The sequence below is a fragment of the Pleurodeles waltl genome, chromosome 8 (genome assembly GCF_031143425.1).
Source record: "Pleurodeles waltl isolate 20211129_DDA chromosome 8, aPleWal1.hap1.20221129, whole genome shotgun sequence".
Lineage (NCBI taxonomy): Eukaryota > Metazoa > Chordata > Amphibia > Caudata > Salamandridae > Pleurodeles > Pleurodeles waltl.
This window is the reverse complement of record NC_090447.1, coordinates 259776788-259804018: the sequence shown is the minus strand read 5'-3', so window position 1 is coordinate 259804018 and position 27231 is coordinate 259776788. Positions and strand designations below refer to the sequence as shown.

Genomic DNA, 27231 nt, shown 5'->3' with positions numbered 1-27231 from the left:
AAGACAGTACATGCCCAATCTACATGCAGCACAATTGAATGTGCCATCGGAGTGCTCAAGCAGATGAATGTGCTTTACTAGGGAATCTGGTGGAGAAAATTCCACCTACTAAGGGTAGGTGACATGATGTAGGTGTGCCTCATGCTCCACTACACGGCTGTCAACAGTCGACTAACTGTCCTGAACAATGAAGAACAACAGCTGGTGGGGCTAGCACCACAACTTCTTCAGCCTGGTGTGTTCAGGTAACCACGTTGTAGCACAGCCTTTTGTCTGAGTTAAGGTCATAAACAGGTAAACACTACGCAGTCCCCTGAGATATTTTAAGGAAGTATTCAAAACCCTTTGGATTCTCCCAGCTGCTTTCAACAGATGCACAGCCTCAGCTGCACTATTTCTCAGAGTTCCTAGGTTATATAGCCAAACTATTAGATCCATACATGATGTATTCGATCAATGCACATTCCTGCAACTCTTATATGAATGCCACTGTGGACAGAGCATGGGACATTGCACTGTTCAGAACACTAGGAACAGACTGTCACAGATACTGTGATGTGAGGGGTGGCAGAAGCAGCCAGCACACTCTACACATTGAGTTTCATCAAATCACCAGGAAGTCTCACTCCAACATTGTCAAAGATAGATAGGAAACCCTACCAACAAACTGGATATTACTTATGTCTCACTATTAATGTTAAGTGGACCCATCCCCCAAGGAATATTGACACCTATATTAGCTTCTACCACTTATGTTCTTGGTCTGGATTCCTATGGATACATACTGCTAAAATTCCCTTCAACATACCCAAACATCAATGCTGTACTGCCAAAATCGTATCCATTACTCACACATCTGTATAAACTGCGTGGTACTATTATGAACTGACATGTGGGTCATACAGATTTCACCTTCAATTGCACAATGAGTCATGCAGTGCTTTCAATTACCCTGCCTCATTTGGTTCCCTACCAGCTCATTCCTGTCGGATAGGGAATCTTGCCTGTTTGAAACCGCAATCAGTGCCCTCTGTATCTGTGATATCACAGTCAACCTTTGCCTGCCATACTTACTCTTCTCTCATGACCTGTTTTTCTACCATCACTGTGTCAGCCCCATAGGGCTCATTCACTGTGCCCATCTCATACATGTTATCGTCATGCAGCCATTACCTTTCAAGTTTCCTCATTAAGAATCTAATTGTTAGCATGATCCTGCTCTTTGGATCTCTATCTGTCCTCATCCCATTGACGATCCTATGTCTTGTGATCCATTGGACACGGCCTGTTCTTGAACAGATTACTGACTCTTTTTAGGTAGGTAGCATACATGGGGAAAAATTGAAAGCTCTAAGACACCATTTTATTAGGTCAGAAGCAAAGGGTTCCCCTTGCCAAAGTTATGAGGTGGAATATGCTGGGGCATGATTTGCAAAGCCAGTGTGTGGTGGAGGCATGAGCCGAGCTCTCCTGGCTCCCCGCTCTTAACATCAGCGTTTTATCCATCCATTATACTGGAGCTGGACGGGGGCCTACAGCTTCGGCCTGCCATAGTCCCAATTAGATGGGGTGACAGTTGACACTGCTATCCCTTCCCAGGAGTCAGCCAGACCTGGAGGCATCTAGGAGATCTCATGTTGGATGGGTGAGTCCCTTCCCCTGCAGGGGACACAAGTGCCTGTACCTGGGGATATGTCAAAGGATCTGTAGCTCCTCTCCTTGAGGTCCACCTTTCTGCACGGTCAGCTTGGTGGGAGTCAACCCGAAGGCCAGGAGCTGGCCTGCAGCCACTAGAGAATTGCTTCCCTGGCCTGTGTTGATCCCCCAAAGCTGTGGCTACCTGCACAGCGAGTCTGGTCCCAGGATAGACTAGAGTAGCTTTGTGATGGATAGTGGAGTGCTCCCTGGAGGGTTTTGATGCTCCTATCGAGACCCCAGTAAGGAGGCTTGCAGGAATGGGGACTACGGTCACTGGAGTTGGGCTCATATGATGCCTGTGGCCTGAGGCTATGGGGCACAGGACTGTGAAGACACCCTAATCTGGGAATCCCTAGCAAGTTAGGAACCATACCTGGTTAGGGGAACGTTGCTGCTTTGTTGGCTCTGCATATCGTGGACATCGAGGGGATTTCAGACTCCTCTATAGATGTGGGCTCCTTAATCCTCCTTCTTGACCAGAGCCTTATGAATGGTGGGATTCCTATGCTTGGGATACAGAGCCCTATGTGCAAGTTGAGCTGTCACCTAAGGCCAGGGGGGGGGGGGTGTGGGGAGCTGCCCATGCTGTGCGGCTCAAAAGCTGAGGAATGTTTACATTGGCTGCTGCAAGCAGGCTTGAGCACCCACCCAACCTTTTCTGTCTTCTTACCCAGCAATCTCCAAAACAGGGCACACCAAGGCTGTGCCAAAGCTGAGACTTCATCACCTCCTAGGACTGCTGCATCTCCTGCCCGGATGCAAAGTGTGTTACCCCATCAAAGAAGTCAGTGGCTGGCCTACAACCTAGCACCTCTGACCGCCACAATCAACTCTTGGACTTAAATGACCTAGTTCACACTCTTGAGAACAGGGCAGAAGACATGGAGGCCAGTCCTGCCACAACAATATATGCATTCTGGGTCTTTTGGAGGGGAGTGAAGATGGAAACATGATGGACTATCTTGAGATATGGATTAGGGAACTATTACCCATGCAGGGCGTTGAGACAGCCCATTGGGTACAGGCTTTCCTTCCTTTTGGCCAAAATCCATAAAAGGGCAAGACAACTGGACCCTATCCTGATAGGCAACCACTAGATTTGGATTATCCCCGACTGCGCAGTGGCAGTCCAGAATCAGCAAGCCTCCTTTTTAAGTGTCAAAAGAAAATTCTTTGAAATAGGGGTTAGTTGTACACTCCTGTTCACTGCAATGCTTAAAGTGAAGGTGGACCAGAAACTCCACTTTTTCTTGGATTCAACAGAGGCTTGGGGTTGGGTGGAGAGCTTACTGCACCTTCACAGCCGGAAGAAGCCCAGGGCTTGCAGTGCCACCCACCGGGACAATGCTGTTGACACTTCAGGGGCCAAGAGGTGAGAGCTCTGTCTCATCTGCGGCTCCATCCCAGGAGCAGGACCATGGCCATAGACATTTTGCCATGATGAGGACAGCTCCATTCTGAAAACCCTCAATGGACCCACCCAGTTTCTTCTCTGAAGCCTCTGACGATGGTGGCAACTCTTCATGCCTGCTGCAGCACACTGGATCACCCCTCCAAGTAACTCCTCAAACGGCCAATGACCTCCTTTAACTTATGTATCACTGCGAGTTTCCTCCTGGGATCTCCTGTTACTTATATGGGGCTCTCCAATGAAGTTCTTCTCTCCTAGGGCTACTCATCAGAGGGTATAGTCTTCTCCTGTACAGAGTTGATTCCAAAGGCTTTGGTTATCCAGGTTCACCCCCTACCCACAATCCCTCAGTGATTTCCTAATTGTATCACCCTTTTCTATCAGTGGCTTGCCCAGGCCTTCACTTGAGGCGCCCCCTGCGGAGTAACCTAGAGGCAGACCTAGGTTTCCTCTTTGAGCCACTGTTATAGGCATTCACCCCAGGTCATATTTTCAGTTTTATATTTATCCCTCGTACTCAATAGTTTTGCCACACCGCCCTCCTAATCTGCTTCCCCATGAGTTCCATGCCTCTATGAAACACCTCTTTCTTTGGTTTAGACAGCTGGCTCTTAGCCTCCTGCCCTTAAAATTCAGATTTGAACATTTCATATTGCTTATTTTTGTCACAGTCCTGGTTCCTTGTGAGTTGACAACTCACTCAGCTCTAAGAACCCTGGTTTCCCTGGGGCCAAACTGGTCATTGGACCTCTCTTCCCACATGGGGACTGGTGGGACTGACAAAGGCCAGGTACACAAACATATCAGAAGCAGGGGTATGCATACTCCACCTAAATGATAAAAAGTCTGTTTACTCCTTACCAGAAAAGTGATCCATGTAGCCTAAGTGCAGGAATTCCAGGTCATTCAAACCAAAGGATATAGGCTCCAGAGAAGAGGGGCAGGTTTATACCACTAATTACTCTGATTCCACCAGAGGAACCCAACACTGATTAGGATTAGAGCAGGGAGCCCTCTATCTTATTGAAAGAAATTGTTCCAGAGGGTAGGTTGTTTCTACTGGAAACCAGATTGGCTGTATGTGGCCTTCAAAATAGGTAGCATCTATGCTCCCTAATTCAGACAGCCCAGCGTACTGCAGTGCCTCATCTCCTATTTAGCAAAAGAAGGACATATCCCTTGGGTCTTAAGTAGTGACTTCAACTGTGTCATGGACACCTTACTGGACTCTTCACACCCTCCACTTCCCAGGGCTCCCATTGTCTCCAATGCTCAAAGCCTTGTCTCATGACTCTCTCAATGGTCCTTCCAAGACTCGTGGCACCACCTTAATCATGGAATTAAGCTTTACTTATTGTATTCCCCTGTCTCTGGCTTATATGTCTGTATGGATAGAACTGAATGCTCAACTTCCTTTTGACCCTTTATTTCTTCCCCCTGGAATCTGGGCATGCTTATATCAGATCACAGTCACTTATCAAAACACCCTCTCCCATTTCCACCTAATGCCTCCGTTCCTCAACACTAGAAGATCCAGCCTTTACGGCACACTGCCAGACCACATAGCTGAATACAGGTCTTACTCCTCTCCTGCTACAGAATGGGAGGCCTTTAAAGTGGTTATCACAGAAATGTGTATCCATACTACCTTAGGTGAGTGATGACTTTTAAATAGTGAACTGGCCAAGGTGGAAAAAAGTTGCCTTGACATTTAAAGGAAAGAGGATTAGACGCTCAGGCCCCATCTTCACCAGCTACATGAGGATGAGGACGTGCTGTTGAACCAGTTGTTCTCTAGATTACACAGCGCATGTTGCCCATACTCCCTCAAAGGGTGACAATTCAGGATTTCTACTATTGTGGCAGGTTTACGGGAGGTCAGACAACCTCCTGTTATGGCCCTTTGTCTCTCGGATGGCACCCTGCTTAATAGAAGCTGATCATCCATGAGGCACTTATTGATTACTATAGGTGTCTCTACCATACCGGCCCTGAGGCCCCACAAAATGACATCTGGGTCTTTCTTGAAGCAGCCCCTCTCCCTAGTCTGCCTCTGGAGGAACATGAGAAGATAGACACAGTTGTAATTACTGAATTGGCAGAGGGCAAGACTCCGGAGACCAATGGCCCCCGGTAGAATTTTATGAGACCTTGCAAAGCTCCTTGACACTGAAATTGGTTAAACGCTATAAAGCCACTCTTCGCTCAGGGCACCTCCCAGCCACTCTTTGTGAGGCTCTGTTAGTCTCACCATTTAAACCACGAAACAACCCCACAAACCTTGCATCCTACTACTCTATAGCTATTTTAAATACAGACTACAGAATCTGTGCAGGATTTTAGCCAACCATAACCTGCAGGTGCTCCCCTTTCTAAATTCTCATAAATCAGAATGGTTTCGTCCCTGGTCAAAACACCTCTCCGAACATCGAAAAGCTTTATGGAATTTGAAACCCACAAAGATATGCTGGATGCATGCCAAAACCAGAATTTTAGATTTACAGAAGGCATTTCATTTCCTGGGCTGGGACTACTTGTTCTGAATCATGGCCCAGTTTTGGTTTTGGATCGCATACTATTAAATTAGTCTTGCTACTACATTTGGACCCTACCGGTTCGCGGGACTTACACCAGATGCAATGATAGTAAGCAGACAGACCAGGCAGGGATGCCCCCTAGCACCTTTTTATTTACATTAATAATGGAACCCCTAGTAGCTCACATGAATACTGAATAGGACCCACACTATTTCACTTTGTGCACATGATGTGCTCTTCTACATCAAAGATCTCTGTGATGAGCTTTCTAGTATTTCAGAACTCTTAACTACCTTTAGATTTATTTCAGGCTTGCGGGTGAGTTGAAGTAAGTCGTGTCTCTTCCCCTTACCCCCTGAAATGGCTCCTGTGTGCTTGGATCTGGAGGAGGGCCTGGTGAGGTGGGAGGCCATGTCCTTCCGGTAATTGGGGATTTGAATATTTCACACGGCTTAGAACCTCATTGATTATAATCTTACAGTGGCAGTAATGTCCCTCCAATCCCAAGTTACCCTTTGCTGGTTACACTTTCTGTTTATGTTGTGGCACATCACTGTCTCAAAGATGGTGATGCTTCCTTTTCTTCTTCACCACTATGCAGATCTCCCAGTAATTCTCTCCCAGACGCTCTCCCAGGATCTTGACTAACTGCTCAGTGAGCTTGTTTGGCATAACTCCTGTCATTGGGTGGTGCTTTCAAAGATGCAATTTCTTCCTGACTATGGGGCCTGGGAGCTTCCAACTTAGAGTTCTCTATACATAGCAACTCAACTACAATGGCTAGCCCGCCAGTTATCTGAGCACTTCCTAGAAGACACAAGCACCCTTGGTCCTCCTCTGGACCGGGCTGCAGTTTTGGTCTTGATGGCTCAGGAAACATGCTGCCAAATGGACCTCCCCCGCATTCTACAGGTTGCCCTAAACTGTCTGGCCATGGAGGTGTGGACCACTAGGTTTCTCCACTCATCCTCCTGCATTACCTCTTCTTGGTCTCCCCACATGACATGGCACCTAATTAAATTAAGCATGAGTTGCAGTTCTGGAGTCAAGTGGAAAACACCACCTTAGGGCACCACCTTCAGGACAGTTGCTCCTGTTTTTTGCAGCTCTAATTGACTAATTAAGACTCCAGGAAGGGCAGTTTTTCACATATGGTCTTATTCAGCCCATCCTCGGTTACACTGTGGCGCCGGGAGTCTCTGAACCTGCTACCAACTAGCTCATCAGTACTCCTCACACAATGGGCAATAGGTGGAGGCTTGTCATTTGGCTGTCCAGGGCCCCTCACCACCCATCTCACTAAACTCTCTTATGAAGTGCATTGTTACCATGAAGTGGAAAACCGAGAGCCCCCGGCTGGAGAGCTGAAGCAGTAGCCTTGCATAGGGAAAATGCAGTGGGCCTTCATCGCCCTCCGATAACCCTCAACTGGGAAAGTGTTATTTCTAAATTGTCAAAATCTCACAGTGGGTCCACCTCCTCCTCATATCCACCCTTGTGTACCCCTCCCTCCCGTCTCCGCTTAATGCCGTAAGTCCAGTGGTGCAAGGATGAAGACCAGCGACCAGCTCATTCATACTCCAAATCAACTCCGGTGGGGGGAGGGAGGATGCCCTCCAGTCTCCTCTGGAATCCCTCAGGCCCTACTCTCCTGCTTAGTAAGGGGCCTTTTCCCTCTTTCATCAGTCCCCACGTTTTCTTTGCCTTGTCATACAGTTCACTGGTCTGCCTCCTTTATCTGGTACCCCTGGATTCTTTGTTCCTACATGTAGGAAAGTGGAGTATTATGCAGTGATGCTGGTTAGGCTTCACTATGTATTACTCTCACAATACCCCAAAGATGGTCCTTTGATTAACACTAATAAATCCTTAGCTCAATCCTGCTAGAGTGGCAAAGAACTCTTTACTAGAGGAACATGTGTTAATCATTTCAGAGTACCAACATGTATGATAAGTAATTAACATGACTTGAAAGATATCTGACATCAATTTATAAAAATAGAGCAGATATTTATATTAATTTAGACACCAAAATATAGTACATCAAATACATATAACAGAAGTTACGGATTTTCATGTGAAAAATAATTCAATACAGTTCAAGCTGTCAAACTTCTACTATTGTGGTCAATAGGGAAATCACTTGTGACACTTTGGCACCTGTAGGGTGAGTTCAGGGGAACCCACTTGAGGTTAAGCTGATGCGGGTCCCAGGACTAAACTGCGACATTCAGACCAATCTTACGTAGCTTGTGGGGCCCAGGTGCAGATGTGTTCCGACTGTTCTTGGTGCTGAACACGGGAGCTGCGGGTGCTGAAAAAGTACACTTGTGACACTCAGTCACTTGCAGGTCAAGTTCAGGGGAGCCTTCTGGGGGTTAGGCTTGTGTAAGCCCCTAACCAGGAGACACCAGGCAGAACAACTCCACCTAGCTCAGACAACTTGGGTGCAGAAGTGAGCCTGGCTATCGGTGGTGCTGAACAGGAGCTGCGGTTGCTGCTTTTACCACTGGGTTGGTGCAGGCGAGGAAGCAGATGCAAAAATTCAACAACGGAGTCACAGGTGACTCCGGATGAAGGTGCTGTGGTGTGGCCCAGATTTGTAGCATCAAATAAAGGTGGTGATGACTGAACACCAACAAGCCTTGGAAGTGATAAGGTGGAGGAGAAGCTATCTTCCCTTCCAGAGGTCCTGCAGATAATGGTAGCCAGCTGTAACTTGGCAGAGAGCTGGACTACACTTCCCACAATGTACTGTATCACCTACGTTTGGGTGTTCCCTCAGAGGGCCCGATGGCCAGCGCATCTTTGATTCTGGTTGGTGCTTTTTACCTTTGGTGTGCAGGAGACTAGTGCCACTAGGACCAGACCCCCTTGCCTTTGGCTCATGAAGGCTTCCCTCTTGCTGGGGAAATCTGTCTTTGGTCAACGATTAGCCACACTTGAGCAGTTCACGCCTTTAGTTTGTAAAGGTTCCTGTTGTCGTCAGTGCGGGTCTCATTTTGTCCTTTCTTCATAAGTTGTTGCAGATCTGAGGATCTGGTGCTAAATCTATATTTAGGGGCATTAGAGATGTGTGTGCCAGTATCCAACAGGCTACTAACCACAGCGTCTAATCTGCCCCTTAGGTGACCACATCCAGTGGGTTGTGACACCTTTTCTACCCAGGACCCTCTATTTTGACACTTTTCAAGATGGCAGAAGTCTTCCTCGGCTGTACAGACCAGGTAGCCCACGAAGGGATGTGGCTAGTCTTCTGGGGGTTTACGTCTCCTGACTAATTTTCCCGCCTGCTAGGGTGCAAATGTGTCCTGGGGCACGTGGACAGCTTTGGCCTCCACGGGGGGACAGCCTGCTTGCAAATCTGATACAGTGTGCCCTTTGAAGCTCACTGCCTTGATGTGCCACATCACTAGCCTTCCTGGGAGGGAGGGAGGTAGGTGTGACCTCCTTCCTGTTCAGGCCTTTGTTTAGACTCCTGGGGTTGTCCATGCTTCTGCCCAGGGGGTCGGAACCATGTCTTGGTAGCAGCAGCTGCAAGCTGGCTGCCAGAGCAGAGGAAAACTGTGGCAACCTCTAAGGGTGCCACCTGGCTGCATGCCACATCACCCTTGAGACGAGATTCTTGTCAGGGGAGAGAAAGCATGTCATTTGATACCAAACATTATCCATTGCAGCAGTACCATAATGGAGCTGGTGACCTCAGGTTTGCTCGGGTGCCAGCCCATGTTATCCTATAGACCGCCTTTCACTTATAGTAGCCTTTACTGGAAAAGGCCACTATAGGGAGATGTAAGCTTGCACTTAACTGTTCACACCTTTAATATACTGCACCCTGCCTTCTGGGCTCAGGAGACCTTCCTTGGGGGTGACTGGCATTTCTTAAAGATAGTGCTTTAGCTGTGCCACATATGGTGTGGGCACAGCCGAGTTCGAGCAGTTTACAGAACTCATGCAGTCTGAAGTGACAGACGTCCTGTCAGTAGTTTATTTGGGTCACTCAGGGTTGCACAAACAGTGTTTTAAGCCCTGGTGACCCCTTTCACACCCATGCCCTGTGTACTACTGGTACCATGTTCTAGGATCTTTTGAGGGAATTAAAGTTCTTGCCAATTAGGGTTACCAATTCACATTAACCAATTTATGAAGAGTGCACTGGCACTGGGTCTTGGTTAGCAGGCTGCAGTGCACCTTCAAAGTCATAACTAATAACTCCTCTAAAGCAAAAAATATGTGGGGTGACCATCCATTAAGGGCACTTTCATGCATGACCCCCCCCAGACAAAAGGGGATGAGCAACTAACCTCCCTCTTGGTAGATCTCATTGTGTAAGTGGAAATACCATAGGATTTGTAAAGCACAACTAATCACATTCAAGGATATCCAGGCACTTGCAGGTCTCAGTGACTCCTTCAAATAGCCAGATAGTGAGGGCTCTACGGAATTCTGGGCAAGAGGTTATGGTCCACAGATGTGGGAGAAGACATGTCCTCCACTTCTGCTTTAGTCGATGCACAGAGTGTGGGTAAGCGAGAAGGAGGCAGTCTTCTTGATTGTTGGTGGAAGTTCAGGCAATGGTTAAAGTAGGCGGGTCCTTGGTTATGTAGAGCTTTTTGTGCATGCTCAGCAGCATGAATATGCACCTCTTAAGCACAGGGAGCCAGTGGAGCTGCCTGAGGTGTGGTGTGATGTTGGATCATTGGGGAAGGCCAAGGACGACTCAGTCTGCGATGTTCTGTTTGTTCTGAAGTCTTTGTAGGAATTGCAAGGCGATCCCTATGTAGAAGGCTTTGCCATAGTCTAGCCGACTGGTGATGAGGGCCTGTGTCACTTTGCATCTCGTGTGCGGGGGTAGCCACTTGAAGATGTTACGTACCATGCTTAGAGTGAAGAAGCAGGTGGAGGAGACAGTGTTAATCTGTGATTCCATGGTGAGCCTGTTGTCAATGATGATTCTGAGGTTTCTGGCATGTTCGGAGGAAGTGGGTGCGGATCCTAATTCTGAAGGCCACCAGGAGTCGTTCCATGTGTTCCTGCTCTTGCCAAAGATCAGAACTTCAGTCTTGTCTGTGTTTAGCTGCAGGTAGTTTTCTTTCATCCAGTGAGCGACACTTGTCATGGGGGACCCCGCAGGTTAGGTCTTTTGGTTCGGAGATGAAAGGATGTGGGTGGATCCTTTGGCTTCTTCTGGTGAGGAAGTAGGGGATCCATCTGAGTCCGTTTCCTTGGATGCCGATGTGGTGAAGGCTTTTGATCAGCGTGTGGTGGGTTACATTATTGAAAGCTGTCGAGAAGCTGAGGAGTATCAGGGCCACTTCTCCTCAGTCAAGGAGAGTACAGATGTCATCCTTCGCTGCGATCAGGATGGTCTCTGCATTGTGGTTGCTTTGAAAGCTGGATTGGGAGGTGTCAAGTAGATGGTTCTGCTCCAGGTAGGTCATGAGTTGCTTGTTGATTTTTGTTCCAGTACTTTAGCGGGGAAAGGGAGCAGGGAAATTGGCTTGTAGTTTTTGAGTACACTGGGGTTTGTGGTGGTTTTTTTGAGTACTGGTTTGACTTTAGCGAGTTTCCAAGCAGCGGGGGAAGATTTCGGTGGTGCTGGATGTATTGAGTAAAGTGGTGAGTTCCTGGCCATTCCTTTGGTTTCTGAGATTAAAGATGTGGTGTGGGCCGGAGACTGTGGGGGCTCCCAAGTGGATGGATTTCATGGTGGAGGTGGTCTCCTTGGTGGAGACAAGGATCCAGGTAGTTATTCTGTCGTTGGTTGTGGTGGTGGCTACTCTGTCTATGAAGTCTGTAGGTGTGGGTTGAGGTTTGAGGTTCGAAGTTCCTGCATGTGGTTGCAATCTTGTTGTGAAAGAAATCAGCAAGATTGTCACACAGCTCTTGTGAGGGTGTGATGTTGTTTTCACTAGCTGCCGAGTTGGAGAATTCCTTAATGATGTTCAAGAGTTCATTGGTGTTTTTGCTGCTGGTTTCGATACATGTGGCTAGTGCTGGAGTCTTTGTTGCTCTCTGTAGGCAGTGGTAGAGGTTGAGGGAGGTCTTGAAAGCTACCCTGTTGGAGGTGTCTTCCTGACTCACCACTTCCTGTTGGGCTGTTTGATTTGTCTTTGAGCTGTTTTAAATTCAGGTTTGGACCAGCTGGCCTATTTGGAGGGGTTTCTCCGGATGCTGCTTTTGACAGGAGCAATGCTGTCAGTGCAGTTGGTGATCCAGGCATTGAAGTTATTTACTCCTTATTTGAGGCCAGTGGTGGGGCTTGAGGTATTGAGGTCATCAGTCCAGTTGGTTTCTGGAACTTTGTTCCATGCCCGGTGGAGGGCGCTGGATGTATTAATGGTGTCTGTGCAGGTGCTGGAGATCTTGAAGTAGACAACAGAGTGGTCAGTCCACATGAGTTTGGTGACGTGGCTGTATGTGATGCAGCCGCTGCAATTGAAGATAGGGTCCAGCGTGTGACCTGTGGTGTGTGTAGGATTGTGGATGTTCTAAATTAATCTGAGGCAACTCATACTGTGGAAGTGTGAGGTGTTGTTGTTTGTGTTGTCAATGTGGAAGTTAAGGTCGCAGAGGAAGATGTAGTCCTTGGATTCTAAGGCTAGGGGTGCAATGAATTCTGCGATGGTGTTGTAAAAGCTGGTGCGTGAGCCTGGGGTTTGGTATGCTAGGGTACCTCTGATGGTAGTCTTGTCATCCATGCGGAACTTGAAGTTGAGGTGCTCCATGGGGATGGTAGTGTTGTCAGTGGAGGTGGTGCACTGTATGATTACTTTGTGGACTATGACTGTTCATCCTCCTGGCTTTGTTGTGCGTCTTCGTGACTGATTTTATATCCAATGGGAATTGCTGTGGCAATGTCTGGGGTGCACATAGGTTTGAGCCAGGTTTGGGTGAGGAAGAGGGTCTCTGGTGTCAGGGCAGTGATGAGGTCCCACAGTTCAGTGGAGTGCTAACACTCGCGAAACATGTTGACCCACGATTAGAGGTACTATAACAGTCTTAGTCCTCTCGTGTTTTTGTATTCTTGTTGAGATTAATTGAGCATTATCACTCAATATTTTACTTTCACTTTGGTTTTAATCTTGGTCTCCATCTCATTTATACTGATTACATTTATGATGTGTTTTCGAGCTGGATAACCAATTTTACCCTTTTTATGTTCTCTCTGATTTGCTCTGGTGCCTGGAATAGGGTATCCCTTCTATATAATCTGAACCTACAAGCTACTACAAGAGCAGTACGGTTAAGAGCCCCCTTTGGGGAGCCCATCAGGCATTGCAGTGCCGGCCTGGCGAGGAGTGTTCCCGATGATGAAGCCCGTCATCCATTGTGATGCGTGAGGGCTCTTGCTCCTGTAGCACTTGGTCCCCTGGAATTCCTTTCATATATTGGAACAGTATACCCTTTTACCGTTTATGATTACCAGTGGAGTGCTTGCACATGGAGCATGTGTCGAGGAGCAAGCAGTGGAGTTGGTGTGTTACTTTTGGCATGTTGTGGTGAGAGTTCGGCCTGGTGCTGTGCAGCGTGATGATGGTCGTGCAGGAGAAGATGAATCTGGCGCAAGAGGATGGTCCTACCGTTGATCGCGGTGTGGCGTGGCAGCATCTTTGCTAAGTCATCTGGTGTTTAGGACACAGAGGGTGCTGTTGTCATAACTGTGGGTGGGCCGGGCACTAGGGTTCCTGGTGCTGGGCGTGGTTAAGGTGCAGACAAGTGCAGATGGGTTTGCGAGTTGTTGTCAAGGCATGTCTTGTAGTGGTCTCTTTTGGCGGTGCGTATGAGTTGGTGATGGGTGCGAATGGTGGCTTTGAGGGTGGAGAAGTTGGTTGGAGAGGGTTCTTGTCGCCATTTTTTCTCCGCTTGGCGGCATTTGCGCTTGGAGTCTTGGAGTTCGGGGGTGGACCATGGGGTGTTCTTGATGTTGCGGGTGGCGATGTGTTTTCTGAGGGGGGCTAGTGTGTCTGCGCAGGTGGTGATCCATTTTGAGAGGTTGTGGGCTCCTGTTTTGGGGTTGTTGGTGTGGGTGGGGTTGTGAACCAGTTGGGAGTTCAGGCGTTCTGTGGGGATCCTCCAGGGAGAATAGATCAAGCTCATCCTCAAGGGATCCTACCACCTTACCAATAGGGTGTCTGCTAGAGTGACTTCTGTCACTTCCCACTGGAGAAGGGGGTCTGGGAAAGGGTGGAGAGTTTTGGCACCTTCTCCAGCTGTATCAGTTTGGGCTTGAGCATCATCCTCCCCTTCCCCAAGGTCATCTTCTGAGGTATGGGCCTCCTACTCTAGTCTCTCTTCTTCATAGAAGCTTAGGAGTCTTTCAAGTTCCTCCTTTTTTAGCTGTAGCTCTATAGCTAATGCCTTGTGCTTTGCACAAGATCCTCAGATCACTGATTTTCAAGGCAGGGATTACTGATAAGTCAATTGTTTGACCAGCCTCCATTGTCCACTAAACAAAAAAAAATTAAACTTTTGTCTTACTTTTGAAAAACGTTTTGGATTTTTAGAATGCTTTTGGAATGGGAGTCCACAGAGGGTCCTAACAATTCCAATTAAACGTATTTTTTAAAAATCTGAAAAATTACTTTGAGTCCAAATTCAGTTGAGGATTTCTCAAGTGCTAAAAAGAGTATAATGCAGTCATGCTTGGTAGGCTTCTTTATCTAATACTCTCAGAATACCCCAAAAGTGGTCCTTGGATTCACACTAAGAGCTCCCTACCTCAATCCTGGTAGAGTGTCTAAGAGCAGTCAGGTTTTACTAGAGGAACACGTGTTAAGCATTTCAGAGTACTAACATGGATGATAAGTAATTAACACAACTCGAAAGAAATCCAACACCCAATTACAAAAATAGAGCAGATTTCTATATCAATATAGACACCAAAATCAAGTACATCAAATACGTATGGTGGGAGTTATGGATTTTCATGTGAAAAATGAATCAATACAGTTCAAGTTGTCAATCTTTTGTCATTGTGGTCACTGCTGGTTAGGCTTCACTATGTATTACTCTCACAATACCCCAAAGATGGTCCTTTGATTAACACTAATAAATCCTTAGCTCAATCCTGCTAGAGTGGCAAAGAACTCTTTACTAGAGGAACATGTGTTAATCATTTCAGAGTACCAACATGTATGATAAGTAATTAACATGACTTGAAAGATATCTGACATCAATTTATAAAAATAGAGCAGATATTTATATTAATTTAGACACCAAAATATAGTACATCAAATACATATAACAGAAGTTACGGATTTTCATGTGAAAAATAATTCAATACAGTTCAAGCTGTCAAACTTCTACTATTGTGGTCAATAGGGAAATCACCAGTGACACTCGGTCACTTGTAGGGTGAGTTCAGGGGAACCCACTTGAGGTTAAGCTGATGCGGTTCCCAGGACCAAGCTGCAACTATCAGAACAGTTTTACCTGGCTTGTGGGGCCCGGATGCAGAGGTGTCCTGGCTGTCCTTGGTGCTGAACATGGGAGTCACAGGTGTTTAAAAAGAACAATTGTGACACTCGGTCACTTGCAGGTTTGGGGGGCCCCCACTGGGTGATAAGCTTGTGTGGGCCCCTGAACCAGGAGACACCAAGCAGAACAACTCTACCTAGCTTGGACAGCTTCGGTGCAGAAGTGAGCCTGGCTATCCAGGGTGCTGGATGGGAGCTGCAGTTGCTGCTTTTTCCACTGGAACGGTGCAGGCAAGGAAGCAGGTGCAAAAATTTGATAACGGAGCCATAGGTGAAGTCGAATGAAGATGTTGTGGTATGCCCTCAAGTTGCAGCATCGAATAAAGGTGGTGATGACCAGACTGGTGACCAGAAGCCTTGGTATTAGTAAGACGGTATCCGTCTATAACTTGGCAGATAGCTGGACTACACTTCCCACATAGCACTGGACCACCTGTTTCTGAGTGATTCCTCGGAGGGCCAGTGCCTCTTTGGTTCCAGTAGGTGCATATTACCCTCGGTGTGCAGGGGACTAGTGCCACCAGTCCAAGGGAGTCTGGTCTTGCCTTTGGCTCATGGAGGATTCCCTCTTCCTGGGGGAATCGATCTTTGGTCCAGAATAAGCCGCAATCGATCAGTTACAGGTTCAAGGTATTTGCTGCCGTTCGCCAGAGTTGTTATTCTGGGTTTCGCGAATAGTGACCAGAATATGAACTTATACAGATGAGCGGTTGAAGTGTAGACGGTTACCTAAGTAGAGCAGATCATCTGTGGAAATATGGAAATATTAATCTAGCAGAATCGGAATTGTGCAGTATTATTATAATTCAAGTATGAGTGTGGTGTTTTGGCTAAGATGTACTTAATATCAAGAACAAGCCTTGAGGAAGTCCTGTAATGGGACGAAACTCTTGTCGGCTTCATTGGCTGAAAACCCCAAAGCCGAATAGCCTGAATTCTTTAATTATTGCTTATCATAATATGAACATTTGTAAAGAGTAATAATAAGTTATTGTTTTATGAACATATTAAACAAAGGGAACAAAATGGTTTGAACCCTTATGTCTAATAACTGACATTGTCTATGATATTTACTTGTGATTTTGGTTTACTTATTTGGATAATCTCTATGGTTATATAAAAAATAATAGTCTAACCACTTAACCCACAGTGATTGATTTTTAGTGTGCTCCACTATTGTTTTCATTTTTTTTACGCAGGATCAAGGTATCACTCCTTTTGGTTTGTACAAAGTCCTGTTTACGTCGGTGCGGGTCTTCTCTTGTCCTTTCTTCGAAAGTTGTTGCAGATCTGAGGTTCTGGCTCCAGGAGTGCTCCTTAAATCCTACATTTAGAGGTGTTAGGGGTGTGGTTACCAGCAGCCTATTGGCTACATGCCCCAGTGGCTAATATGCCCCTGAGTTGACCACATGCTGTGGGTTGGGGCACCATTTCTACCCAGAACCCTCTATCTTGCCACTGTTCAAGATGGCTGAAGTCTTCCTCAGCTGTACAGACCAAATAGCCTAACCAAGAGGTGTGGCTAGACTTCTTGAGGTGTACACATCCTGACTAACTAATTTTCCCACCTTCCCGGGTGCAGATGTGCCTGGGGGCAGGGGGATGACTTTGTCCTCCACTGGGGATTAGCCTGCATGAAATGTGCCCTTTGAAGCTCACCACCTTGATGTGCCTCTTCACTAGCTTTCCTGGCACGTGTTCTGACTTCTGGGAGTGTTCACACTTCTGTCCAGGGGGTCAGTATCCTGTCTTTATGGTGGCAGCTGCAAGCTGGCAACCAGAGCACAGGAAAACTGGGGTAACTGTGGGCACCATCTAAAGTTGCTTCCTGAGTGCATACCACATCGCCCTCCACACAAGATTCATGTCAGGGGTAAGTAGGCATTATGTTTGATACCAAACATGAGCCATTTTGGTGCTACAGTAATGGAGCTGGTGACGTCCGGTTTGCCTGGGTGCCAGCCTATGTTATCCTATAGACCGCCTTTCACCTACAGTAGCCTTTAATGGAAATTTCCACTCTGGGGACTTATAAGCTTGCACTTATATGTCCACACCTTTTACATACCGCACCTCCCTTCTGGGCTCAGGAGGCCTTCCTTACGAGTGACTGACATATATTAAAAATAGTGCTTTGACTGTGCCACGCATGATGTGGGCACAGTCAAGCTCGAGCAGTTTACGCCACTCCTGCAGACCGCAATGGCAGGCCTGCTGTCAGTAGTTTACTTGGGTCACTCATGGTGGCACAAACACAGCTTCAGGCCCTCGTGACCCCTTAAACACCCATTCCCCGGGTACCACTGGTACCATATCCTAGAAACTTATGAGGGGATAACATTCTTGCCAATTGGGGGTGCCAAGTCACATTTACCAATTTAGGGGGAGAGCACAGGCACTGGGCCTGGTTAGGAGACATAACCAGGAGCATCTAGAGCAAAATGTGTGGGGGTGACCATCCAAAATGGCACTTTCCTACACTACCTAACTTACCAGGGTGCCCCCCTTACATAGGCTTATAATCATAGATATATTTGAAGGCTTATGGCTTAGATGCTTATTTGTTATGTCTGCTGTGCATTCTCTTCTCTCATGAAAGTTTATAAAGTTTATACATCCATTCATTCTCATTACCTCGTATGTTGTGTGAACTAAAAATTCAATAAAAATGATTATTAAAAAAATGAGATGCAATGTGCTAAGCACAATCACTGTATTGAGCAAACAAGTAATACAAGACACTTCTCATGGGGCACCATGGAAATCGGGGACATAGATGCATATCAATGTACAGCACAGCACCCAGCTCGTGCAAGGATGTAGACATCATGCGGAAAGCTTATATGTTTTGGTACCACACCAAAGGATTCCGTCATGGCTGGTACCAGTTTGTGGGGTTGACATAACCAGTGGCAAGGTAGGGGTGATAGAATCTTCCTTTCTGTAATGCATCTCCAATCCAAGCAATGTGTTCTGTTGTGAGTGTAAAAGCCATGACATTTTCCATTTTCCTTCTTATGAACGGATATCTCTGTTAAGGTTCCATTGACCAGGTGCTGAGTGTGGCCATGATATTCTGGGCATCTCCTGACAGGTAGGTTCAATTGTCATTATTTAATGTTCAGCTGTGCCATCATGCCAGTGTGTTTGTGATGGAGCAAAGGCTTCTTGTCGATGGCTCACTAAAAGGGTTTTTGTGGGATTTATGATTTTCAATGAAAATCTAAGGCACCGTCACACAACACCCACCCTCTGATCAAAGATGAGTATTTTGTCTTTGAAGATGAACCCACTGTCTGTCTTACATCTTTCAAGTTCTTTTGGGCTGTGTGTTTTCATTCACCGGTTAGTCAAAGCTTTTGCTGGTATGTTCTGTTGTAGTTGTGACCACCAGTTATATTCCTAGGCATGTGTGGCAGATAGACCTGGTTTGCCATGCAAGTGAAGGTTCTCAGAGAGAACATTAACAGAGCAGGATATGGGCATATATGGAGTCACTGCTTGTTCCTGGGATCGCAGTTTGAACTGGAGATCCTCATATGCTGAAGGTGTTAACATATTTTTTGAGGGTGCTTCAATTGGCTGTCAGTGGCACAAGTGGACTTTGATGTACACATTCTGGCAAGCGATCCTCTTATTATGGTACTATCATTGTCTTGTAATACCTGACCGTGCTGATTCTCCTAGGGAGGATGTGGATTGACTGTGTCCGGCCTATTGTGTTTATTCCCTTTTTGTAGCTTTCCTATGTGATTGACAATCTGCCTAGGCTGAAGAGGACAATGACAGGTCGGAGGAAGCAAGTCTGAAATAAGGCTGATCAGAGCTAATGTCTGTTGCTGGTTATTTAAAAAAAACTTTAAAAAAAGGCTATTCTAGAAGTTGCCTTTCTGTATCGTTGATATTTTAGTATTTTGCTAATTGCTATGAATGGGGCTGGTGGCCATGTTTTTCCGGTTTTCATTGTATTTTTTTTCTCTACTTTTTTTCTGTTCTGATTATGTAACATTAGTTTGGGCATTAGATTTCTGGGTACTTCTCCTAATGATCTTGCAGGGAATATAATGGTTGATGACCACTATAATGATCTGTTTAGTGATGCAATTGGTGACTTCTTGGTTCTGTTCAGGAATGACCATCTTAATGTTTTAATTTTATCCGCATCTCAATGTAAAGCCGCTTATAAGTGACGTGTATGTGACTGTGGCGTACATTTAAAGCAAATCTAGAAAGCTCTAAAACACAAGGGCAGACTTTGCTTTGTGCGTAGACTTTTGCTTACTAGCATAAACGTGAGTTGATGTTCTTTTTTTCTTTCCCTTTTTTAACAGAAATCCAACCCAGAGAAGAATATTTCATTTTTCAACAAAGTAACATATTCGTGGTACAGCAGGTACGATTCTCCAAGCTTTTTTTATTTGTAACTCGAATTTACTGTATTTTTGTTGGCCAGTATGAGCAGAAATGTGGTTGCTAATTTGTAATTGTAATCTGTAAAATGAGAAACTGAAACATAACATTTTATCATTTTATTTATTTAAAAACACTTGTTTTGCATTGTACGGTATAAATCATGGAATAAGTTAAGGGAGAACCTGAAATATAATATGAGGGAGACGTTTTCATTCGTTTTCCCCCGGCATAAAATGCTCAGGTAAGAATATCACTCTTAGTGTTGTATTGTTGGAACTTCACATTAGGTCCCAGGTTCCTGGTTTAAACCTATATCAAGGACTCATGTGTTCCAAGAGTAGGGAAATTGAATTAAATTATCTTGACGGTTCATGGGCCCTGAGCGAAATCTATATTAGCTCTTATGAAAGCTGAGACACGGATACAGCTGACGAGGCCGTGTGGTACATTACAAACAAGGTACTGGATCTGAATAACCACTTGCATGTGAACCGGTGAAATTGAGTCTGTGGAAGATGACTGGAGTGCATATAAGTGTATTTGTGTTCGTATGTGGTATTTATATAGCGCTAAACAAGCCAAAAAGCAGCATAGCTGTTGGTGGGACTTAAATTATAAACCTGGAAAGACTTTGGACCAAAGTCGTGGACTGTTCGAGAAGAAAAAGTACTCAGATTAACAACACGGCCATGGAGCAAAACATTCCTGTTGCTAGACAACGAATAAAAAATGTGCATACACTAAGACTAGAAACAGGGACAGACTTTTGTATTTAAGACACATTAATGCAATCCTATGTGCAAGGCAGCACTCACAGCAGTGAGAAACCAAATAGGCTGTTTGTCACTACCAGGACAAGCCACACAACCAGGCACATGTCCTGGCATTCACATACATAGCACCCTGCCCATAGGGATAGCTGGGGGCTACTTTAGGGGTGACATGTGTAGTTAAAGGGGAGTTCCAGGCCTGGCAAGTAAAGTTAGATGCCAGGTCCCTGTGGCAGTAAACTGTGACAAGTTTGAAAGGCTACTTCTGTGGGTGGCACAGGCATCACTGCAGCCCCTGTAGTAGCATTTAATTTACAGACCCTGGGTATATAGATACCACTGTACAGGGGACTTACAGGTAAATTAAGTGTGCCAAGTAGGTGTAAGCCAGTCATACCAACTTTAAAACGGAGAGCACCTGCACTTTAACTCTGATCAGTATTGATAAAGTACTCAGAGTTCTAGAGCCAACAACAAAAGGTCAGAAAAAATAGGAGGAGGAAGGCAACAAGTTGTGGGATGGCCCTGGAAAAAGGGCCAGGTCCAACAACTCCCAAAGCCAAAGTGCCTCAGGGAAGTGGTAAGGTAGAGGCAATGTACTCTATCAAATGCCTTTTCAGTGTTAACAGCTAACATTATCTCCAGACAGGAGCGTCTAGCCTTATCAACCAAGTGTAGGATTCTCTTGGTATTGTCCCTGCATTATCTGTGAGGGATAAATCCTGTTTGGTCTGGGTTCACTAGGAACAGAAGGTAATTAATTTGAGCTGTTAGAATACATCTGAAGAGTTTAGTGCTAATATTGATCAGTCAGATGGGGCAATAGGAACTACACTGTAGCCCTTCTTTCCCAGGTTTCGTGATTACTGTTATGAATGCCTCAAGTATGAAGAGTGGAAGGGCTTCCATGACCGCAAAGGATTTGAACAGCCTGGTAAGTAATGGGGCTAAAACCGGACAGAAGATTTTGTAGAGCAGGGCGGGTAAGCCATCTAGGCTTTGGGAATGGCTGAAATAACCTCTAATTTGCAGACCGGCTAGTCTAGAGATTCTGCCTGTTGTGGATTTTGTCACATAGTGGGTGCATACTGACAGTAAGTGAGGCTGCCGGCCTCACTGAGGTCCTGGGTGCTGTAAAAAGTTTCGTAAAAGTCCCCAAAGCAGGCCACTATGTCAGAGTCTCCCGCCGCCTCTGTACCTGTCTTGTCTCCGAAGGGCCTTGATGCTCTTGGCCTGTCATTTGGCGCTTAGCCTGTGGGTAAGTACTCTGCTGCATCTGTTCCCCCTGTGTAAAATTTGTGTTGGAGCCATTATCGGGCATATTCTGCATTGTCCATGTCAAGTTGAGGCAGTTGCAACTGTGCAGCCTCCAGCTGTCCAAGGCTGAATCGTTTCTAATTCTTTGACCTGTCCTTCTAATTGTGTTCTCTTTGCCTTGAAGATTTTATTGTTGGCTGCAGAGTTAGTGATGAGTTCTCATCTCATCACCACCTTCAGTGTCTCCCATAGTGTAGCCACAGGCACATCCCGTGCACTGAGGTTCATAGGTTCATGAAATCTGTTAAGGAGCGCTTCAGTTTTAGGACTGTGTTGGGGTGGTGGAGGAGAGTGTCCCACAGCCTCCATGGGCCTGTGAGACTCATATTAACCCTGGTGTGGAGGGTGAGGGCCAGCAGGGCATGATCTAATAGCGCCCTGGGTTCAATGGAAATCTCTTGGACTATTGACTATATTGTCAGGGAGCCGGGAAAATGGTCCACACGGGCGTAAGTTTTATGGGCGGAGGAATAGTATGTGTAGTTCCTGGTGTTTGGTTGTGCCTGTATCCAGAGGTCACCTAGCCCTACCTTTTGTAGCCAGTCTCTTCCCTCTTTTGCGAGAGCACTTGGGTGACCAAAAGCTGTCCCAATCAGTCTAGACCATTATTCATGTTTAAGTTAAGGTCTCGTCCAATGAGGATACCTTGGTCTGGTGATTCAGTGATGGCTTGGGCTGCTTACTTAATAAATCGTTCCGGGGCTGTATTATACATAGTGCCCTGGAGGCGAACAAAGTGGATGCACATGGCTATTGCTCCTCCCAGAGCACAACAGTATTACAGAAGGGGCCCAAGATGCTTGTGTGTCCCCTGCTGTAATAGTGATACTGCTGGCACACATGTAGCACCAGCGCTATCATGAGAGGGTATTCCCTCATTTGAATAGGGCGTGGCCCCTTGCAAATGAGGAAATCCCTTTGCCTATGCACCAGCGCTCTGTTACTGACGTGGGTGAAGAGGCAAACTTGCCTTGCACCACAAAAAGGTGGTGCACTTTCAGTCTGCCTCCTAAAGGAAGCCCTCTGGTGGGCTGAAAGGGGGTCCCGTGGACCCCCCCAGGCACACCTCTGCAGGCAGGTGCAGTCATTCAATGCACCCACCTGCAAGGGGATCTCTATTCCCCCTTGGAAGTGTAGGTGGTTTTTCATGTGCTTTGTTAAACATGGAGCAGATTTTACACAGCTACTCTATATTTCACTTGAATGTGCTGCTGCCCCCAGAGCAGCACAAACTCGCAGGTGCCCTGGGGGCTACATTCTTTGTAACATGGCGCTCTTTCCTTGTTTGCACCTAGTGCACCTTTTGAAAGATGCGCTATGGCACAAACAGGGAAAGGGGGCTGTATTGATAATACTGCCTCTGTTGTAGTTTGGTGCATATATAGTAGCGATCATGAATGGAAACACCCCAACTTGGGCACGGAGGGCCAGTAGTCTACCCTGATTTTCAGCCACTTAGATCAAGATCGTCACCCTAAAGGAGCTTTAAAACAGGATAGACCCCCCCCCCCTTTCTTGCTTGGGCCAGAGGAGAAGTGTTGCTGTGGGAAATAGCGAGATCCCATCCTATTCCAGCCTTAGGGAATCAGATGGATTTCTTGAAGGAGGCTGATCATTTTAATGATCATGGGTGTGTGGGGATGGGAGTGCGAGTGTTAGTGCATCCCATTGTAGTGAGGGTTCTGGCCATCCTGCTGGTATGTGAAGGGCTATTGCCTGGAGTGTGTGGTGCACTGAGGGCTAGTCTAAATAGCTTAGTCGATAAAGTGAGTACATTACCACCTCTCCCTTGAAATAAAACATGAATTGTTGGAAATGGTCTCTATGCATGGTCACCAACAAACATTTTTCCTTCCTCCTTTTCTTTTTCTGATCTAATTTTTGCTGGCTTTAGGACTTGGGACACTTAGCCACTGCTAACCAGTGCTAAAGTGCAGGTGCTCTCTCCCTAAAACAAGGTAACATTGGCTCATACCCAATTGGCGTATTTGATTTACTTGTAAGTCCCTAGTAAAGTGCACCACATGTGCCCAGGGCCTGTAGATTAAACACTACTAGTGGGCCTGCAGCACTGTTATGCCACCCACATAAGTAGCCCCTTAAACATGTCTCAGGCCTGCCTTGGCGAGGACTGTGTGTGCAGTTTCACTGCCACTTCGACTTAGAATTTAAACGTACTTGCCAATCCCTAAACTCCCCTTTTTCTACATATAAGTCACCCCTAAGGTAGGCCCTAGGTAACCCATAGGGCAGGGTGCTATGTAGTTAAAAGGCAGGACATGTACATGTGTGGTGTATATGTTCTGGTAGTGGAAAACTCCTAAATTGGTTTTCCACTACCATGAGGCCAGCTCCTTTCACAGGATAACATTAGGGCTAACTTCATATACTGTTTGAGTGGTAGATTCTGATCACAAAGGGGTAACCAGGTCATATTTAGTATGTCCAGAGTTGTAATACAAAATCCTGCTCATTGGTGAGGCTGGATTTTATATTACTATTTTAGAAATGACACTTTTAGAAAGTGAGCATTTCTCTGCACTTAAAATCCATCTGTGCCTTACAGCCTGTCTCCAATCCACGTATGGCTGGGTTGGTTGACAACTCCCTTGTGCATTTCACCCAGACAACTACAAACACAGGACACTCAGACACACCTGCACTTATCTGCATACTGAATGGGTCTTCCTGGGCTGGGAGGGTGGAGGGCCTGACTCTTACATTTTAAAGGACAGTGGCCTGCCCTCACACAGGTGACTGCCTAACCCCTTACTGGGACCCTGGCAGACAGACCTCTACTGAAAGGGTACCTTGTGCTCTTTGAATTCTCCCCCACTTTAAAGGCATCTTTGGGTATATAAACAGGATCTCTGACCCCACCGACTCAGACACTTCTGGATCTGAAACTGCAACCTGTCAAGAGGAACTGTGTGGCTGCCCAAAGGACTCCTCAGGACTGCCTTGCTGTGAAGTACTGCTGCCGTGCTGTTGCCCCGCTGCCCTCTGACTTTGTTGAGAAGTGTTCTTCAAGAGCTTGGATTGAGCTTGCCTCCTGTTTTGTGAAGGTTCAGGACCAAGTAACTCCTTGTTCACCAAACAACGACGCACAGCCTGCCGGAAACAATGCACAGCCTGCCCTGCAATGAGAAAATCTCCACACAGCCGAACCGTAATGACTCAGCACGACTTCCGGAGTGAAGATCGACGCAGCGACTGCATTGCGACTAGAAATACGCACACAGTCCTACCGGATCAATGCACAGCTGAGCCGGAACAACTCAGCCCAACTTGCTGAGTGAAGAATCGACAGAGTGCCTGCCGTGCGACAGAAACTCCGACGCCTTACCTACCGGATCAACTCACTGCCTGTGATTTCGTCCCACACACCCAGGATTTCCAATGCATTGTCCCTGGGCATCAAAGAGAAACCCGCATCACAGTGAGGAACCAAGACTGCGTGCCGGAAATCGTCGCAAAACCCCTTGCAGCGTGGAAAGAAATTACGTACTGTCTGTGCCACGCCGGAAATCCCAACGCACACCCTATTTTTACACACATCTCCTCCTCTGTGGTCTCTGTGCATGTAATTTGTGACACAAACCAGGTACTTTGTGTTAATATGAGACAACTGTTGATTTCTAAGATTTACAACACTTTTTAATATTGTAAAAGTGATATCTCAACTTGTGTTTATTGAATCTTTATCATTTTTTACCTTAATTTAACTAGATAAATATCCTAATTTTTTTTTAAACCTGTGTGGCATATTTTTGTGGTGTTTTCACTGTATTACTGTATGTTTTATTGCACAAATACTTTACACAGTGCCTTCTATGTTAAGCTTGACTGCTCAGTGCCAAGCTACTAGAGGGTGGGCACAGGATAATTTGGATTGTGTGTGACTTACCCTGACTAGGATTGTGGTCCTTACTTGGACAAGGATGTATACCTCTGCCAACTAGAGACACCATTTCTAACATGAACACATAACAACTTTGAAAACCAAAAATCAGTGGCGATAAGGGGAAATGTCCAGATAGTAAGTCAGGGCTTGCAGGCTAGTCTGTCCACATCTGGAGTAGTGTCCAAGATCCCTTGCTCCCCCAGCCCCGCCAGAGGCTTGACGGGTCAGGGAGTGGCTGGATGGAAGTGAAATACCTTTCTCATGGTCTGGGTAAGATCAGTCTGCCCCAGTTTGGTCCGAATCTCCTGTTAGCCTGGCGATGATGGCATATCGCTCTAGAGGTCTGATTGTGGGGTCCGGGCCCAAGCCTCTTGAGTGTTTCCGGTTTGGCACACCTCTCCTCTAGCCCTCCAGCATATCCTTGAACTTTCCTGGCCCCCAACTTGGGGTGTTCTTTGGAAGGTTCAGGAGACATCACTCCTCCTAAGTGTCTGGACTTGGTGGAGTTTCACAACAGAAAATGACGTAAAACAGGTGGCCCCCAACTGAATAGCATGGCAGTGCTTCTGATAAATTCTGTAACTGGTCGGAAACCCCAGTGCTTCTGAAACGTTAGAGCCAAAAGGACCTGGTAAAGTGTCCGTTTGTGCCCATTGAAGTGAACCGGGAGAACGTTTCTCTCCAGATATAGGATCTGTTCTTTAAGCTGGAAGTCAAGGATGCATGTTAAAATATATGCAGGCATTCCTTCTCTGATTGCATGGCCAACTCTGTGCATGCAATCAAGTTTTAAGGGGTTCACATAGCCTGATATGTCCGTGCCTTTGGCTCCTGTGTTAGCTCCTCTAATGTAGATATTATTTTTGTGGGAACACATCTCCAGGGCTTCTACATGGGTACAAAGAGTAGTCTGCTGCTCCTGGAGGCAGAGGACCTCCTGCTGCAAGTGTTCGAATTCTTCCCATTGGCCTGTGGCATTGTCCCCCAGCATGGAGCTCCTATCCTCCATCACCTCCAGCTCTTGGCTGACCTCCCAGATGTGTTGCAATATGTGTGGTTTTATGAGGTTCACTAAAAGGGAGGAAAAGAGGGAATCCATAAATGACAGCATACCATTTCGCTGACTCTGCCAGTTTGTGGATTCCCTATCTGGATTTCCTGATGAGCCATCTGTGCTAAGAGGGAGAGGAGGAGTGGTCACTCACACCTGAAAGGGCTGTGCCTGCCCTCACACAATGCAGTCTACAAACCCCTGGTGAGTGTCTGGGGCCTGGCCTGGGCAAGGTAGGATTTCACAATAAAGAGAGACTTTGCTTTGAAGGAGGCCTACTTCAAAGGAGAAAATGGGTATAAGAAGGGCACCCAAAACCACAGACTTTAGAACACTTCTGGAAAACAAGAGGAACTTCTGCCTGGAGAAGAGCTGAAGATCTGAGGAAGAAGAGCTGCCCTGCCTGTGACTGTGCTTTGTGGAGCTATCCTGTAGTTGCTGCTTCTACCAGAGTAAGAGGACAAAGACTGGACTTTGTGTTGCCTTCCTTCTTGTGAAGAACTCTCCAAGGGCTTGATTTAGAGCTTGCCTCCTGTTGTTTGAAGTCTCAGGGACAGCAAAGACTTCTTTCTGCCAGCACCTGGAGTCCCTGGAGAGACTCCTACTCTGCCAAGTGGTGCCCATCTAGTTCCTGGGGCCCTGAAAGGACAA

General features: G+C 46.5%; 1 protein-coding gene across 2 annotated transcripts in view; it reads left to right on the top strand.

Moving 5' to 3' along the window:
• The window catches only part of LOC138249903 (ATP-binding cassette sub-family C member 2-like), a 546861-nt gene that overhangs the window by 100591 nt on the left and 419039 nt on the right, over positions 1 to 27231 (top strand). For both annotated transcript variants that reach the window (XM_069204120.1, XM_069204121.1), the window contains one exon: positions 19457 to 19518. In XM_069204120.1, coding sequence (XP_069060221.1) covers positions 19457 to 19518 — 62 coding nt within the window. The remainder of the gene's footprint in view (positions 1 to 19456; positions 19519 to 27231) is intronic.